Source organism: Emydura macquarii, unplaced genomic scaffold, assembly GCF_026122565.2.
Source record: "Emydura macquarii macquarii isolate MOO-44397 ecotype Brisbane River unplaced genomic scaffold, CSIRO-AGI_Emac_v2 contig_2897, whole genome shotgun sequence".
Lineage (NCBI taxonomy): Eukaryota > Metazoa > Chordata > Testudines > Chelidae > Emydura > Emydura macquarii.
The window spans coordinates 35,608,353-35,627,370 of NW_027133034.1; the positions used below are offsets into that span (position 1 = coordinate 35,608,353).

The 19,018-nt window shown below is 37.3% G+C and overlaps 2 protein-coding genes across 2 annotated transcripts in view; both read left to right on the forward strand.

The window, feature by feature from the left end:
- Nucleotides 1-9,369, forward strand: part of RIOK2 (RIO kinase 2) — a 29,449-nt gene extending 20,080 nt beyond the window's left edge. Inside the window, exons 8-10 of the mRNA XM_067568847.1 lie at nucleotides 157-663; nucleotides 2,170-2,266; nucleotides 9,091-9,369. Of these exons, the coding sequence (XP_067424948.1) occupies nucleotides 157-663; nucleotides 2,170-2,266; nucleotides 9,091-9,252 (766 nt within the window). The 3' untranslated portion in view covers nucleotides 9,253-9,369. The remainder of the gene's footprint in view (nucleotides 1-156; nucleotides 664-2,169; nucleotides 2,267-9,090) is intronic.
- Nucleotides 9,370-15,248: 5,879 nt separating this feature from the next.
- LIX1 (limb and CNS expressed 1) overlaps nucleotides 15,249-19,018 on the forward strand; it is a 41,832-nt gene continuing 38,062 nt past the window's right edge. Inside the window, exon 1 of the mRNA XM_067568977.1 lies at nucleotides 15,249-15,330. Within this exon, the coding sequence (XP_067425078.1) occupies nucleotides 15,249-15,330 (82 nt within the window). The remainder of the gene's footprint in view (nucleotides 15,331-19,018) is intronic.

Sequence of the window (19,018 nt, forward strand, 5' to 3'; positions counted from 1 at the left end):
ATAAATGTATTAAATTAAATAAATATAAATAAATAAATATTAAATTTAATAAATTTAATAAATAAGTACATTTAATAAATAAGTACATTACTAAAGTGTTTTAATGTGCTTAGAGGAAACAATTTATTTATACTTCAACCTTTTTATCTTCTCCAGGAGAGAGTGCTCTCTTGATATAGAGATTGCAGCCAGTGGCTACACAAAAGAAATGCAAGAGGATGATGAACTGCTTTATCCAATAGGTCCTGATAATGAGGATTATAAAACAGTGTTTACACCATTTGTAGACGATCTTGATGGGAAAGAAAATTTGTGTAGCTCAGATGAAGAAAATACAGTTGAATTGGAAGATGACTCCGAGATGGTGTATAGCAGTAAAGAAGCTGATATAGCTGACAATAGTAAAAAAGCACAAAGTTTAGATATGACAGAGTTCAGCCATGCTCTAGAAAACATTGAAGGGCAAATTATTGCAGGAAAAACCAGGAGTAATGCAGAGTGTTCTACAATTGATTTTTCTGAGGATGAAAAGAGAACAGAAAATGCTACCAAAATTGAAGATCAGTTAGGTCAAGGAGAAGGCCCTGTTGACCAAGAGTATGAAGATGAATGCCCTGATCTGGCTGACTTGTCAACATTAAACAGAGAATTCAGGCCTTTCAGGTACAGATTCATATTGACTGTTTTGAAAGGTTTCCATTTATTTTTTCTTCTTTTCAGTAAATGAACCTCCTTCAGGTAGTTCAACATGCACTGCTGTTCAGCCACCCATGCTTAAATTGAATATATATATTATTTTAAATTCTAGAGTGAACATATGCTACTTTCTATTTAACCTGTTACTATTGATTTGTATTACCCTTATGTTTTATAGTGTGACAGATCAGTTGCCTTGCTCCATAGTACAAAATGTAATACTGTAACTAGACTTGGGTGTCTGAATTAGTTCTACTTACCTTCTGTAGCTAGTGTATACTTTTCCATTTGAGAAATATTTAAACTGTTTATAACAGTGAAAAATGTCTCGTTAAAATACTACTTATACAATAACATTTATGGTGCATTTGTGATTAAAACACTATTGGTGGAAGTGAAATTATTCTGGTTAGCTGAGGAGCACAACCACCTGAGATCCAATCATATTAACTTAACTATTTGTTGTTCTGACTTTCAGTTCCTTGCCTGTTCTATTTAGAGATGATGATTACTTCTATCCTAGCCCCTGGATGCATGATCTCTCTACCAGCAAAAAGTGGTGGATGGGTGTTTGCAAGTAATAGAATGAGTACACCAAGCAGTAGCCCCAGCCCACCCACTCAGTTTTGAAAGAAATGATTTGTTGTCTGTACAGCATGGTATAGGCATAAGGAAAGCCTAATATTTAACTTGTCTTGTTTTCTTATGTAATGTGCATTTGTAGCAAAGTAATTAGAAACATAGATATTGTATGTGTCACTTTTTAAGCTAGGAAATGCTGCCTTCGTGGTTTGTTGGGATTTTTCCTTTGGCATGAAGGGAATTAAAGTAGTGTTGTCATAAAAGTGGAAGAATTTATTCATTCTACTACATGTCATAATGGTTTACTTTGCTGACAGACAAGTTTTTATTACTGTTGGTCTTGCAAAGCCAATACAGTGATACAAGAAGCAAGGCTGCTGATTTCAACTTTGCCTCATCCACCAGTTAACTTCCAATTACCAAATCTTTTAGTGGTGGTGGATAATACTGGACAAGACTCAGCTTAATATTCAGATTTCAGGTTGAGTTTACATTGGTGACAGTTAAAAAGAAGTTCTGGTTTGGTTTTGGGGTTGTTTTTTTACATAAGTACTAAGCAAATTTGAACTGGAGATCATTGACTGAGCATAAATATAAAATACCACTGTTATTTTTAGTTTTTTAGAACATTTCAGGCATTTAATATTTCTTGGCCATTGTATCATGTTACAAATCAAACCTGAAAATTCTTTAGAGGATATAAAACACCCATCATGTTGAAGTCGAATTAATATTGCAAAATGTAAATTTTCCATATTATGCAAATATTAAATTGTGCTGGACAGACTGTATCTCTAAGACTTATCATTAGAATATGATGGATTTGTAGCCAAAGGATATTTGTCTTGTCTTTTTGTTAGATGAAATAAAAATACAATTTATATATTGTAGAGACAGAGAGAGTACAATTCACATCAATGAACACAGAACGAGAACCTCAAGTACCACCTCTGCTGGCAGTTTTGGGAGCTGTTCAACAATTCCTCAGGTAACTAACATATCTACATGCTTTCTGGTTTTCCTCTGTAGCTTCTTAAATTTGTAAGATGCTGATTTTTTGTCATCAAAATTGTCTTCCAGCTGTAATGTTGTCAGTCCAAATTGCTGTTATTGGGTCCTGATGTCTTCTGTGCTTCCATGATCATGGAATTGTGTTTCGGAATCTAAGCTTTCATGTATGTTTGTTTGTTTTAAAAAACAAAAAATCTAGACATGTTGTTTGTGAAGAGAACCTTAAACTTAAAATACATGTAAACCAACACAATTTTGTCCTCAGAAACGTCAGAAAGCCTGAAACAGCTCCAAGATTTGTGAACTGTCATTTACTTGAGTGGTGTTAACTCTGAAATCTAAAGACAATGATATAAATGTTAACACTGTTACGTATTTCACTGTTGATCACTTAGCAGAAGCATTCAGTTAATGGTTTATCCTATAATCCCAAATTTCCTTTGATGCTTCCCCAGATACCGAGAGCTACAGCTGTATGCTACCCCACTGCTCAAACTTTCAGCTCCCCTGACAACTTCTACGTTATGTATTGTCAGTTCAAAAGTATGCAATATATTGAAAACTAAAAATGTGGCACAGCATTAAATATATTAAATTTTCTGAGAAAAATATAAGGGATACTGGAATGGTTGCATTATTCATTTTCATATTAAATTCAATAAAAGGTTCAATTTTTACAATTTAAATAAAATTGTCCAAACTTTCCTTCTGCTGCACCTGAATACTGAATAGCTAGGGTCTTTGCCACAGAATTTAAGTCCCATATGCTGTGGTGTTCACAGCGCCTTGAGTATTTTATCCTCCTGATTGTAGAGGGAAACAGAAAATCCAGAACAATTGTGTGACGTTACAAAACATGATTGATATAACTTTAACCATATCTGCTACTTAAAGTGAAATTGTTCTCTTCGAAGGCAATTATATTTGTTTCTAGCAAGCTTGTGATCTAAAGAGTGCTTGATTTTATAAACTTTTTACTTCTAATACATTTTTTAGTAGAGAAAAATTTTAGATTGTGTATGTTCACTTGTGCCAGACAACAAACTTATTGGCCTTGTTTGTTTATGATTTTTTTTTATGTTGTCCTATCGGCATACTTCTGAATTTGTATTCTCAGCCAGTGGAGACCAAGAGTATCAAAGATAATGTATTTGCTCTCGCGGGTGAAGTTTGCCACTCATTCCCACTCCCCACAGGCTCTTTTGTAGCTTATGTATGAAATAGTATTGTCTGCACGCTGTGTACATTCTAGCCAAATGCAAAGGTTTAAAAGGGGGATGTATGGCAGACACCCTGAATGAATAACAAGTCTTTCTTGGGATGCCCAGAGAGGAAAAGGAAAACAGAACTGGTAATACCATTTTATGTAAAAAATGTAATCATGTTAAACCCAAAATAAAGGGAATGATGATCGATCTTCAACATTTCCTGAAGATTTGTTTGCCATCATGCTGTGCTCTTCTTTAGTTGCAGCTGCCAATTGGTTGTTTGGCACCTAAGTTCAGCTCTAGCATATTAACTCTTTTACATGTGAGCAACCACAAATGTATATATTGGTAGGCCACTATCTAACATACAATCGGTTTGTTGGCTTCTAGTGTTAGCTAAACCTAAAAAAATGTTTTGGATGTAAAACGAGAAGTAGATTTAAAATAAGTCAAGGGGCAATTTGACTTACCCACCTCCTCTCTTCCTAGAAATTTCTTTAGCACCTTTCCCTAAAATTTTGTCATTATACCACTTCACTACTGTTTTTCAGTAGTGTAAATGTGACTCTGAAGAATGAATTTTTATAGCTGTATTTAGTACCTCAGCCCCCACCCTCAATCTAGATTAAAAATAGCTATGCTGGCTCCTTCTGCCATACTTGAGATATACAAACTCATTATAGAAAGCTCAGTGAAGGAAAGGATGGTTAATACTCTGTAAAAGTTAACATACCCTTTGCTGTACCCAATAATTCGGTAACTTTTCTGTGGATTAAAATCTGTTATAACGGTAGATGCTTTCCTTTGTAAATCAAGTAAGATTGTTCAGTTTACATTTCATTTGCAAATAGGAGTAGGAAACAAACTCTGCAAATTATATGTGCACACTTTTAGGAATGTACCTTTATCCAAACATTTTCATAACATATTTCGTGAGTCAAAATGTCCAGATGATTGTTGCAAAGTATTTACATTGCATAATAGGGGTACACATCCTAGGAATGCTTTGTTTAACAACTAATATTTGGCTATTATATTATTTTCATTCTTCGTGGATTATAGTTTGAGTATGAAGGACTTCACTTGTTTGAGGAACACTATAATAGTGAGTTTGTCCCATTAATTGATGCTTTTATTCCTGTGGAGTAGCTTTGCTTTATACAAGAGTGCCTTCAAGTGGTTGTATTATTTCCAAAGTATTAGCCTCTTTTTATTTTTTTTTTAGTATGGAATTTAAATAATATATATTTTAAAGATACATTTTGTATATTGGCTGTATTTATTGGAGTAATTTTAGTCAAAAAGTATTTTCCAGAGTTTAGAAGAAAATGCACTCTTAATCCTTTTATATGCATAATATATTGAAACCCTATTTTCAGTGCTAGAAAAAACTATAGGATTAGCACTATGGGCTGATGGGCGGCTATCGTCCAGAAATCCTCTGGCAGAAGGGATGGGATGACAAAACTACAAGCACAGTCTTTAAATTCTTAGCTATGAATGTAATCTTGCAGGTAGGATTCCAAAAAGAGGGAGGCACTATTGAATCCATACCGAAGAAATTATTACAGAATTTGAGATTGAAAAACCACTTGGTGGCAGCAGCAATCTTTATCTGGTTGTGGTTTTCCAAATAAGTTACATGTGTTCATGGAAGTACATTAGCATTGTGCTTGCAAAAGAAAGAACTCTAATACATCAGCAGACCCTATGGAGTTGTATCTGTGGAATAATAAGGGTGCTCTGTGAGGATTTTGCAGTTATGTTAAAATATGTTAGATTTATTTATATATAATTTCTATATAACATCAGGAATTTATATATAAACAGTACAGCATATGGTATGTACACATTTTGGAGAATGTCTAGAAAAGATATACTAAATTGATCAGTTAAAGAAAATCCCAGCTATTTTAGGCTAAAACATTTAACTACTTTGAAGTGGAGATTACATGGGCATCTTACTGCACTCTGACAAATTTGACTAAGGATTTATTTAAATTGAGCCACAAGAGGAAAACTGGATTTTGCAAAACTTAAAAATAATAAAGCTTTGATCTATTCAATCCAAAGCACTCAACCTAGTTGTCCACACGTAGCATGATGATGATGATGAAAAGATTGAGATTTACTTGCTCAGGGCAAGTAGGCCAGTATAATATTGAGTCTAAGTTTATGGTTATATGCACTTGAGTCAGAGAATGATTTTTCATTGTTGCTAGGGTCTGTGAGGATGGTAGGATCCCCCGTTTACCATCTGCCTGAATCACTTAAGCATGAATTGTTAGGGTCAGGTTGGTATATCCCACATTACTAACTTCTTGCATAATAGGAATTGGTGGACCTTTGTCTTTTTTTTTTTTTTTTTTTAATTCTGGTTTTTGTCAGAGAGGGCTATGGGAGGTTAATATTCAAAGGAGTAGTATTGGTTATGGTACAGAAATATATCTGACCAGATATTTCCATTTAAATATCTCCTGCTGCAAAAGTTCAGGTTGTTTTGTGTGCATGATGCCAGAAAAACCACTTCCTATTTTGAACCACAAGGGGGAGAAATTTACTTTCACATTTCTCCAAGCTACAAAATATTAAATTGAATTGTTAGCAATTAAAAAAAAAGTCAAGTGTGAGGGGAAACAAAAACTAAAAACAATTTTGTCGTATTTTTATTGGGAATACTTTTTGAAAGTGATCTGAAATTTCTTTTTCCAACAACTTGAGGGCCAAGGAAAGAAGGGGCACTTAGCATATAATTTCTTTGTGAAGGACTGGCGGTTTAAAGGGGGAAATCTTCTGACGTTCAATTCCTGCATGAAAGACACCCGGGCAAATCACTGTAGTGGTGATTGAGAAGAGTAACAAAGAGATCTCACAAAACTGGGTGACTGGGCTGCAAAATGGCAGATAAAATTCAATGATAAGTATTAAGTTATGCACCTTGAGAAACATAATTGCAACCATATATACAAAATGATGGCATCTAAATGAGCTGTTACCACTCAAGAAAGAGATCGTGACATCATTATGGATAATTAATTCTCTGAAAACATCTACTCCATGTGCAATGGCAGTCAAAAAAGCCAACAATATTAGGAGCCATTAGAAAGGGATACCGATAGATAATAAGACAGGAAAATATCATAATGCCATTATATAAATCCATGATATGACCACACCTTGAATACTGTGCGCAGTTCTGAGCACCCCCAAAAAAAGTATTAGAATTTGAAAAAATACAGAGAAGGGCAACAAAAATGATTAGGGGTATGGAATAGCTTCCATATTAGGAGAAATTGAACAGACTGGAACTGTTCAGCATAGAAAAGAGATTACTAAAGGGGATCTGATAAAAATCATGACTGGTTTGGAGAAGATGAATAAAGACATGTTACTTACCTCACAAAAACCATGGGTTACCCAATCAAATTAATAGCAGGTTTATAACAACAAAAAGAAGTACTTTTTCACACAACACACAGTCAACTTGTGGAACTTGTTGCCATGGGATGTTGTGAAGGCCAAAAATGTAAAAGTGTTTAAAAAAAAAAAAAAGAATTAGATAAGTTCATGGAGAATAGGGCCATCAATGGCTATCAGCCAAGATGTTTGGGCTGCAACCCTATGCTCTGGGTGTCCCTAAACCTCTGCCTGCTGGAAGATGGGACTACATGACGGGGTGGATCACTCAATAAATTGCCCTGTTCTATTCATTCCCTCTGAAGTATCTGGCAATGGCCACTGTCAAAAGAAGGGATGCTAGGCTAAATGGACCAACTAATTTTGTGTTTCAGTGCTGAGGGCAGGAAGCATGAGTGTGTTCTTTTTTATTTTTCCTGCTTTATGGGTTTGTTTTATTTTTGCTGAGGTTGAAAAAAAAGTTAGACTGCAACTGCAGGCTGCTTTCAGTTTATAAAATAGTTGGTTAAATGCAAAAAGCTATATTAATTTAATTTTTGGATTGAACCATGAAAATCACAATGGCCCAGATTGCTCCACAGGAAGTAATCTGTGCCAGTCCTATAGCAGTAGCAACTTACTTCATTCTCTGTGCTAGCTCATTTCTGCTGGCTAGCATGTTAAGGGGGATGCAAGACATGGGATGCAAGATTCCCATCCACAGGCAAAGGCTGGGTAATAAGTGATCTGTGGAGGCTGCTTTCTCTCTCTCGACCCTCAATGCAGTCTCACTCTTGAACCTTAATTGCTCCCTTATAGCGTCATAAGGTCCCTAAATCAGGAAATGCAAAAATTAAAGTTACAGTAACAATACTAATTCAGGTACATTTTACAGTCTGTGTATTTTATGGAGTACATTTTACAACACAAATAGTAATTTATTTAGCTACACATTTAACAAGAACAGAATATATCATGTGCAACACAGTCAAGTTGATGGTGTTTTTGGGACCTCAACTTCTGTATTTCCTGAGTTGTTGTGGAGTTTTTGTTTTAAACTGTGCAGTCTTTGAGCCCTGAGCTGAGATCCATGGATTCTCCTCTGTTCCTCCTCCTCTCCGGCCTTTCACTGAAGTTTAGGTTATTTTAAGAGGTTTGTTTTGTTTTTATGAAAGTTTGTGTTGTTTGTTTCAATGATATGAAGTTTGTCTCTTGCAAGTTATCCCTCTAGAAGTGGCCATCCCTGTATTTTTGTCAAGTTGGGTAAGGAGGAAGATGCATTAATATTTGTCATTAAGATGTGTCAAAGAGGTGAAGCTGCAATAGACTGCTAAAATCTCAGCAGGTGACTTCCTGAAGCATGATTTTTCAAATATTGTAATTTCTTGTTTAACTATTTTCCCTACATCGATTAACTCTATTAGACCCCTCAGTGAGATCAATGTCCCTTTCTGGTTTGTTCATTCTATAGAATGAAGTGAAATGAGTTAGTTGAATTGTGCTCGTTCTCCATCACAGAGCAATCTGCAGCCAAAATCTACCAAGTTGTGGTTTGATTTTTGTGATGTGCAGCTGTTGCCATCATGATGGGAAGTAGGACCTAGCATGAGTAAATAATTGTGGATAGTAGATATCAAAGTACTATAAAACTAATACCTGTTTAGGTAAATGGCAGTTACTGTCGCTGCTGCTGTTCCAGTGACAATCTGTGGTTGTGGCTATGCAAGACATAGAAGAAGACACGGTCCCTGCCCTATGGATCTTTGTAAGAGCGTACATGCTAAACTATGTTAGGCATCTTGCCTCTCTGCAGGGGAACAACTGAAGGAAGAATTTGAAATCACTTCTGCAGACAATACTTTTTTACTTTCCCCTTTGTTTGTTAGCAGCAATAGATGGTTTTGCTGTTAAGTATCAGTCATTTTCACTAATATATACACTTAGTTTGATCTCTGCAATGTAGGCCTCAAAAATTGCCACAAGCCAGATAATGAGTACAAAGGACTTACAACATTCTCAAGATAACTTTTTTAATTTTAAAAAGGCACAAAGTCTCCAAGAACCAAACATCACCATTTTTTTATATCAGTGCATAAAACACTTTGGGATGGAAAACACTGTGTAAATATAAACTAATATATCCTACAATGTTATGTCTTTCAAACAATGCTGATGCATGTGGTTTAATTGTTTTTAGGAACTGGTGAAACAGAAGATAAAACGTCAACTGACTAAACAGCAAAAAGCTGCTCTGAGACGGCGGTTACAGAAAGGAGAGGCAAATGTTTATACCAAACAGCGTCGAGAAAATATGTTCAATATTAAGTCAAGTTTGGATGCTGCTAGCTTCTGGGGCTAATGCATTAAAATTTACAGTAGAGCATCAGTGTTTGTATCCATGATGCATAGATTCCGTACTGCTTTTTTGGAAATTGGAATGTTCATATCCCAGAGTCAATAAATTTCATTCTTACTATTTTAACCTTGTCTTTTTGTTTTGTAGTTTGAAATTGTCTCTAAAACCTATGATTGTACCTAATTTTTAAATTAGGGATGCAGTTAAGATAATTAAACTGGAATAATGACCCTGAGTATCTTTTATAGGCACATTTTACTGTGGATGTTTAGACTGAGAATTGTCCATAAAATAGTTCTTAAAACATACGTTTGCAATGACAAGAAATTGAAAACCAAAATTATTTGCCATGCCCTTAATATACTACTCACCTGATTTATGAGCAGAAGTCTTTGTTGAGTTTAGTTGAAGAGTCTGTATCATATGCACCTGAAAACAATCAAACAAAGTAGTTAACCCTTTGCAAGTTTTTGGTTTTTGTACCTGTACAAAAGATTAACTATATGTTAATAAGAGAGCTTTAAACCTAGCGGCTCTCAATTTATATTAATCTCCAAGGATTCATATATAAATCTTGCCCAGAAAGACAAATAGTAAAAAAAAATGTTGCATAGGTCTGGCAGGCACTCAGACTTTGAATATATCTGTGCAGTTACCAATGAATACAGCTCTTGTACATCTAGTAATTTACCAGATAGCCTGTTGCAGATGATTCTGGAAACTATAGATCAAAGAACATTACCATAACTTTCAGCTCATAATTTGCTCATGCAATTTGAAAACCATGTGCTAACAAACATCTTCATCCTTTAAGCAAGACTAATGTCTAGGCAAAAAAAAAAAGTGAAGGTTTTATGTTTTTTATTTATTTATGGGGGAAGCCCTTAAAAGAACACTAGTTTCTGGAGGAAAATCAGAAAGGCTAGTCTGAAAATAAGGTTATACTTTAAAATAAAACTAGAAAGAGTGTAAATACATTCACCTAAACAACCTTAGCTTTTCTCACCTTTTCCTTTGAGCTTGCACATCCACTACACCTTAGATGCAGAGTACATCTACTCTGGAATAAAAGACCCATGGCTTGGCCGCAGCTGGCCTAGTTCAACTGACTTGGGGTTGGGCTTCGGGACTTAAAATTGTTGTGTAGATGTTCATGCTCAAGCTGGAGCCCAGCCTCTGGGTCCCACTCCCCTTGCAGGGTCCCAAAGCCTGGGCTTCAGCCCAAGCCCATACATCTCCACCAGAGTTTAACAGCCCCGCAGCCAGAACTCCACTTCCCTGAGTTAGCTGACATGTACCAATTCTGGATGTTTAACTGCAGTGTAGACATACCCAGAGTGACTCTATGAAATCTCACAGTATAACAATTTTCACTTTTGAAATGTTATGTACAGTAGGGAATTGTCCTAAGTGAAGAGTTGTAATAGCTTGTGTCTACCAGAAGCAGCATATGGTCTTAAACAAAGCAGTAGCAGTTTACTGAAGAAATTGTAACAGACATATGCACTTCACCTTACAGTCTACAGTATATTAGTCGCTCTACAAAAGTAAAGTCCCTGATTTAACTGGACTTTCAGGTTATTGATGTGATAAAGGTGTGTGTTTGTGAATTGTCTCTTGATAGAGCAATGGTCAGTGATATTGGGGCAGAGTTAAGGTTGTTTAAGTGAATATTTGCAGGGGTGTGAAGTGTAATCTTACCTTTGAATATCTAGATTCTCTCACACTGATGTCTTTAAGAAAAGGTCTGATGTCCTTTCCCAGGATGAGTGTGACAATATCTCAGAAAATACTATAGTCTGGGGGTATGTCTACACTGCAAAGTGAAGTCTATTTAATTTCTGTCGACATTCACCTGCCAAACTAATGAAGTTGGTCGGGAGAGATCACACCACACTCATTGTGTCAGGGTGTGCGTCCCCACCAAGCACGCTTGTAGCAATAAGCAGAACAGTGCACCGTGGGTATCTATCCCACAGTGCAACTAGCCGCAGGGGCTTTTGGGAAGGTCATTGGCTTCCCATATTGTGATGGCCTCCCCCCGTCATGATGGCAACAACAAACAGATGAACGAACACTTTTTTTGTGCCATTTTTCGAAACCCTGGCTCTGCCGCGCATACACCATTGCCAGAGAAGCATGGAGCCTGCTCAGCTCTGCACTATCATTGTGAGCATCACAAACATCTCGTGACTTATTCTGCAGTATTTCCAAGGCCGAGAGAGGAGCCACAGTGCAGAAAATTGCACTGTTACTCAAGCTGTCCTGCTATAAGCCATAGAATGGAACAATTCATGGGTGCTGCTGGCTGTCACACAGCAGCTGAACTCAGTGGAGCGCCAATTCTGGTCCTGAGAAACAAGCACTGAATGGTGGGATCACATCATTATGAAAGTATGGGATGATGAGCAGTGGCTGCAGAACTTTCCGATGCGTAAGGCCACTTTCCTGGAACTTTGCACAGAGCTATCCTTAGCCCTGACGCACAGGAATGCTCACTTGAGACCTGTTCTGACAGTGAAGAAGCAAATGGCCATCACTTTGTGGAAGCTCTCTAGCAGTCTGGGGTTGCTGTCAGTTGGGACTCAGTTCAGTCTCGGTAAATCCACCAAGGGCGTAGCTGTGATTCAAGTGTGTAGGACCCTTAATAGCCTTCTGCTAAGAAGGGTAGTGAGTTTGGGAAATGTGCAGGGCATAGTGGATGGGTTTGCTGTGATGGGATTCCCTAACTGTACTGGGGTAATAGATGGCATGTATATCCATACTTTAGCAGCAGATTCACCTTGCCATCAACAGAATACTTTTATCTGGTGTTGCAAGCACTGGTGGATCACAGGGGGACGCTTCACCGACATCAACATAGGGTGTTCTGGAAAGGTGCATGACGCACACATCTTTAGGAACTCAGGTCTGTTCAGAATGATATAAGCAGGTACTTTTTTTCCAGACCAAAAAATAACTATTGAACATGTTGAAATGCCAGTAGTGATCCTGGGAGGTCCAACCTATCCCTTGCTCCCATGGCTCATGAGGCCATACACCAGACACCGGCATAGCAATAATGAGCAGGTCAGTAATAGGCTGAGCAAATGCAGAATGGTGGTGGATTATGCCTTTGGACATTTAAAGGTTCGCTGGTGCAATTTGCTCACTAGGTTAGATCTCAGTGAAACAAATATCCCCATAGTTATATCTGCCTGCTGTGTGCTCCATAATATGTGAGAGATAAATGGGGAGAAATTTCCGTTGGGTTGGGTTGTGGAGGCACATAGGCTGGCTGTAAACTTTGACCAGCCAGATACCAGTGTCACACTGAAAGCCCAATGAGGAGCTCTGCACTTCAGGGAGGCGTTGAAAACCCATTTTTGTAACGAGCAACAGTAATCTGTGCTGTGCCTTCCCATTCCATCCCTCCCTTGCAACAGTGTCCTTACACATTCCCTTCCTCCCCACCACCCATCCCTATGCTTGTAATAAAGAGTACTAAATTCCAAAGCAGCTCACTTTTATTGCACATCCATAACAGTGGAGGGAAAAGAAAATTATTTGTTAGCAACCATTGTCATGGGGCTCGGAGGGGAGAAAAAAAACAGTGCTTGTCTGTTCAAAACACTAAAGCCCGCATATTAAAAGTTTTTAGAAAGGCTGCCTTCTCTTCCTGCTCCCCTCCCCCAGAGTTGAGTGGAGCACATACTGCATCCTGCTCCTCCTCCCCCTGGAATGCTTGGGAAGAAGGCACTTGTTGCTGACAGTTCTGCAGCGGCTGCAGTGGGAGTCTATGCTACCACTGCTGTTCCTGAAGCTCAATCAAATGCCTTAACATGTCTAATTAATCCCTCATTATACACAGCATCTTGTCCTGCACGGCATGCTCATGCTCCTGGGCTGCTCTCCTGCTCTCCATGTCCAGTTTTTCGGACAATACTCCAGGCTCTTAGCTCCATGTCAGCAGTCTGAGTCATTCACTAGCTCGTTGAACATGTCATCCCGAGTTCTCTTTTTCTACCTTCTAATCTGCGACAGCCTCTCTGCAGGAGAGGAGGATGCGCTGAAGGCCACGCTTTCCACTGTAAGGCGCACAAGGCACCCATTGTTAGTTCATACCATGGATGAAAAGCAAGGTTGCAATGTGAAAATAACTCCCCTGATTAGTCTCAAGTGACGGTAGTGCTGAATCACAATCCCTACCTCTGCCTCAGGTCGTTCTGGTCTGCCAACTATGGTAGAAGAAGGTGGCTTCTATTGACCTAACTTCGCAGTGTAGACCAGGCCCGGTTTGACAAAGATGTCTACTTGGTTCCTCATTTAGGCTTCTTTTTCTGTTAATTGAACAAGCTTTTGATGTGTGAACTTTTGACAATGAAATCTCTGTCATGGTTCTATATATTTTTGGAATCAATTACTATGCAAGGGTTGTTCAGATTGATTCAGCTTTCTGTCAGAACAGAAGGGATTATGGAAATCCATGCAGTATATTTTTCAAAACGTACAATCTTTTGAAATACTCATGGATGACCATATGTGATCCGTTTCACTTATTCTGCCAGTGTACTTGGATTAAAACATCTCTCTTCAGAAACTGGAGTTAATGAGGGCAGAACTGAACCTTTGTAGCTTAATGTATCTTTATTAATCTTCTTTTTCCAGCAACAGCAGAATTCCTAAAATATCTGAAGTCATCAAAGGTCACAATGAAGTTTACATAAGCACTGAACTTTGCAATGCGCAGTTTGTTTCATATGTGGTCATTCAAACAAAGTTTACTTTACTTAGAGTGAACTTCGGGGAACGTAGAGGTTAAGTCAATAACGTTCTTGACAGTCTTAACAAATTCACATATTTAGGAGCAATAAGTGTCTTGATTTTATCATGGTTTAAATGGCTGCACTTAAGGTAACTTTAGCACTTTTATGGTTTTGTAACGAATCAAGCCTCTTGAAAATCAACACACCGCAAACAAAAAGGCATTTCTTAAGTGAATGCTTAACTTTCATTACAATATGTGCCTAAAACTTCCAAGTAATTAGATGTAGAGATGTTTTACAATAACTGCCAAGAAATGTGGCTCTTAATGCCAAGAAATTTAATGTATTTGGTAATATAAGAACAGTGGAGAAGGGGCTATCCTTATTGACCAATACTTTCTCCCTACTTTAAGGGTTTGTTCTCAAAGGTGCCATATTTAGTCCCAGATTAATATGTAAATTTAGTTTGATTTATTCACATTTTATCTACCGTACTGGGACACGGTATCAGATTTATATAGTGTAATTTTGAGATTAATTATCTTATGTGCCCATATATTCTTAATGTTCTCAAATTTTTTTCCTAGTATTTTCTCTAAAAAAGCAGTGTAGAAGGGTTTTCCCGTAAATGTTGTTGTCAAGGCTTGATAATGTGGAAGAACCATTGATCTTCCTGAATTAATTAGGGAGCAAAAGCAAACTGTTTAATTTTATGTATATGATTTTTAATCTTAAAATGAATGTGTCTTTGGGTTATTTCATTGCTAATGTTTCTCTGGAGAGTTCTGCAGAACTTTACCTGGGTTGGCTAATGAGGGTCTTATGAATTCTCAGTGTCGTCCTAACATTCCACAAGTACGGGGGGGGGGGAACTTGTCTTAATTCAGCGGAAACCAAAACTATGTCTGTTTCAGCACATTCAGTCAATGTCTGGATGAAAGAGAAATGTCTTTCACATGATTAGCTTCTCCAGCTAGCCTGTAGGTGGGTGTGTTTAACAGAGGGAAGCAGTAGGAATGAGCCTGTCAGCCTGCCTTTACAGCTAATTAGCTCAGCATATAACAAAGATAAGTGAGCCAGGGAGGAGGACCCCCTGAAGGATCTTTTGATTCTGGGCAATGTCTGATTGGCAGATGTTAAAAGAGATTCTTTAGTAATCCAGAGCATCAATGAACTGCACAAAATCAGTACAGGGTTGGAATAATTCAGGCATGAGGACACTTTGTGGGTACACTCCGGAAAAGCAGAACCAAGATGGACAGAACCTTGGAGTCTCTGCAATATTTAATTGCCCATGTACTGCCTCATAGAGACCCTGCCCTTGTATTTAAAGACTGTAAGTACCAAAGAAAGTTTCTTGACTTCTCAAACAATAGTTTTATTCATGTCAAATTTAAGTTTGTTACCATTAAGACACTGTGGAGGAGCACAGTATATAAAGCAATTAATCTGCTTGTAATCTGCATAGTATAGCTTCAGTTTAACTCTGCATCATTTATTTTTTGCCTTTTTTTGCAATAATTGACTTACTATATTTCAAATGTATATTCTAAGAGACGAATGTTCTTTCAAAAACATTTCCTTTTAAGGGATAATTTGATTCAATTCAAACATTTTTTGAGTCCTGTGGTGAAATGTACACTCTTGACAATCACAGACAATGATTATGTAATTCTATAGCACACATTTACTCTTGCTAACAATTAATTTATTGTATTAAACCAAGTATTTCATATGTATGGTTAAAATGTTTCCCATAAAACGTTCTAAATGCTGAACTCTCAAATCTGAGCACTTCTGTGGAGACAGATGTTACAGCAGTACAACTTGCTGCTCTTTAAACCACCCTATGTTGTCCTGCAAATAAACAGACTGACTTTTTATTTCCTTTAAGACTTTTGAATAAACTAAATGCACACATTCTATGTGATATTTTGTGTGACAGCAAATCTGTCAAACTTCAATTTTCCTTTCAAATCATATTAGGCAACTGCTATATAAAAGCCCTTATTTTAGCATCAGCATTAAACTACCTCATGCAACTTTGTTTCTGAAGCTAATATGAGTAATAGCTGTATATTGAACTGGTCCAATTCATCCCTTAGTAACTCAGTTGAAATATATGCAATTGAATTTTGCTCTCTAGCCATATCCTGATTCCCTTTATTCATGATTTCAGTGGGATTATTCATGGAGTGCGGTGCTACTCGACATGAATGAGGGTATCTGAATCTTGCCTATTGTTTCTTACCTAGATTCATATGTCAGTGCCTGGAGATACAGGCATTAATAAGAAACATTATCCATGAGCAAATTCAGCAAAACATTACTTTAGATTCCATTGTATTGCAGTTTCCTTTATGATGAGTGGGATCATTTAGTGTGTCTCCCTAAAAGCAATCTTTAGTTTATACTGTTGCTTTCTGATTGTGATATTATGATGTTTGCAGGTGTAATTTTAATCTAAGTTGCTCAGTTATGTGATATAAAAAGATAAAGCTAACATAGCATTTGACTCTGTTTGGGAACACTTTCTACACATACAAATCTAATTGTAGTCTATTTTACACCCTCCAGCACAGTGTGGAAGGCATTTATTGAATGGCAGCTTCATTTATTTGTCGACAGCTACATTAATAGTGCACAGCTGGTAAAGGAACTAGAGGAAATGTCTGTATACTATCTATTAACTGTTTTCTAATAGCCAGATTCCAGTACCCTTACTTGCATTGAAAAATACTTGACTGTATAAGTAGTCTCACTGACATTAATGGGAACACTCCTGGAGAAAGGTGCTACTCAGTGAGTAAAGTATCAGAGTCTGGCCCTAAAGTAAGAGACCTAGACAGCTCCATGTACAAATAATATGGTTTCTCAGGCAACTCAGCAGGAGAACTGTAATGCTGCAATCCTGAGATCTTGCTCTAAGAGCCAGTGAGAGCAGACATCACAGGAGCAAAGAATTTGATCTCATTAGGGGGAGGAAGGCATTCCCCTTTTTGAGTTTCCATTGGTAACCATTTCCTAAAGATCAACTGACAAGATTTTGATTGAAAATGTATGTACCAGCTGCCCAGACAATGGTACTGTGACCACCCACAGATCTAGAGATGGATAAAGTAAAAGAGAAAAAGCAGATGCCCCAAATTATAGATGGGTTGGAATGTCACTTTCATAAGAGCTTTTTGAGCCGCAACAGGAAACACTCATTTTAAAGAATTCCAATACAGAAACTGTCCGTCTTATGCCTGGTCCTACTATGTGCTCCCACTAAAGCCAGGAGGTATACAGCACTGTATTCTAAAAGATCCAAACTACTGCATAAATCTGCTTCCATTGAAGTTAGTGGGAGACTAAAACCAAATTGATGCTGTTGTTAATGTCGTTAAAGAAGTTAGTGTTGTCCTAACCCACCAGTGCTCATACAGGAAGCAATATTTTGTCATTTAAAGGACATAGGATTTAAATATGATGTGGGTAGAAATTGTACTATAGAACAGGATATCATTATGAGCATGCCCGTATGTATTATTATTTCTACAGCTTTACAAACATTCAGGGTGTACAGGCTTCAAATATTACCAGAAATATCCCAATAATGAAATCACATCTGTCAGCTATAATAGCGCTTTTATTGTCACAATGTATTAAGAAAAAGATGGTTTTCCTTTACTTGATAGGGCAGAAGTAACATTGCTGAATATAACTGAAATATTATAGGCGGGGTTGGTAGCACCCCTGTTGTTAAGATGCTGACACTTCCCACTTTAAGACTCTGTTTTCAATAGCTTATAACTTTGCCAAACTTTAACCATTCCGACTGAAATTTTTCTGTGCCAGGTATTTGCCTCAGGATGAATTTCGTTGGAAAATGACAGCCAAAATGGTTCGGCAAGAATATGCATTCTGCCCAGGTTAAAACATTCTGGTTACCTTTTCTTTGAAAACTCCAGCAGCCCCAAACTTTGCAGTAGAGACCTGAGATTTTGCCAAGGGAGTGGCCCTTTGTGTCTGGGCTGTGCTTTTGGCTGTAGCTATACAAATCTGCCCAAAATTGGCCAAGTTACAAGCCTTTAAAAAAAAAAAAAATCTGTTTTCACATGCTCTATAAAGACTTTAGATTTTAGCAGCTAAATTCCCATGAGATTCCATCCACATTGAGCATGATCCAGCATGGGGCTGAGCAGAACTTTTCCTGCTGCCAGCAATGATGAATCCACCTCTGGCCCCTATTTGAAGGGTGAATGTAAAAGTGAATAGGTGCAATAGTGCCAACATGTACTGTAGAATAGCTTTCTGGTGGTAAGTGTATTGTGGTAGCACCTAGAAATCCCCATTATAGATCAGAACCCCATTCATTGTGCTAGGTGCTGTACAACAACAACAACAACAACAAGATGGTCCCTGCCCCATAGAGTTTACAACTTAAGTAGGTTGAAAGGGTTAGCTTTTTGTTGGTAAATGCCAATTTCACCATCCACATGCAAATCAATTTAAAAATATTTCCCTCAATAATCTACATTTACAGAGAGGCAAAGTAAGAAAAATGCTGCCTAATAACTTCTTAGAGTTTGATTTTAGGAATTATATTTTGTATATTTTGATACGTAATGTTGAAAATATGTTTTAATAGTTGTAGAGATTCAAAAAGTGAAAGCTGATCTACTTTCAATTATTGTCTGACCCTTGGTCTGACCCCCACACAACTGTGAAATTTAAATGGATTTAAATACTTAAATAAGTATTGATACAATCAGTAGAAATTTAAAAAATTGAATTCTGTCAAGTCTAAATTTAAGTAATGGACTATTGACTTTTCCCTCATTATAATTTTGCTGTAAAGCACTACAAAGTGTCTGAAAATTATCATCCTTGAATGCAGTATTAAAAAATGGTCTGTAAGGAAACATTTACTTTTTTACCAGTATGTAAAATGAACCTTTTCTAGTAAACATAAAGGTTGGTCTGGTTCTCAAAACCAGGTTCTTGGCAGTGGCCCTATATCCTACGGTGTTCATTTCCTT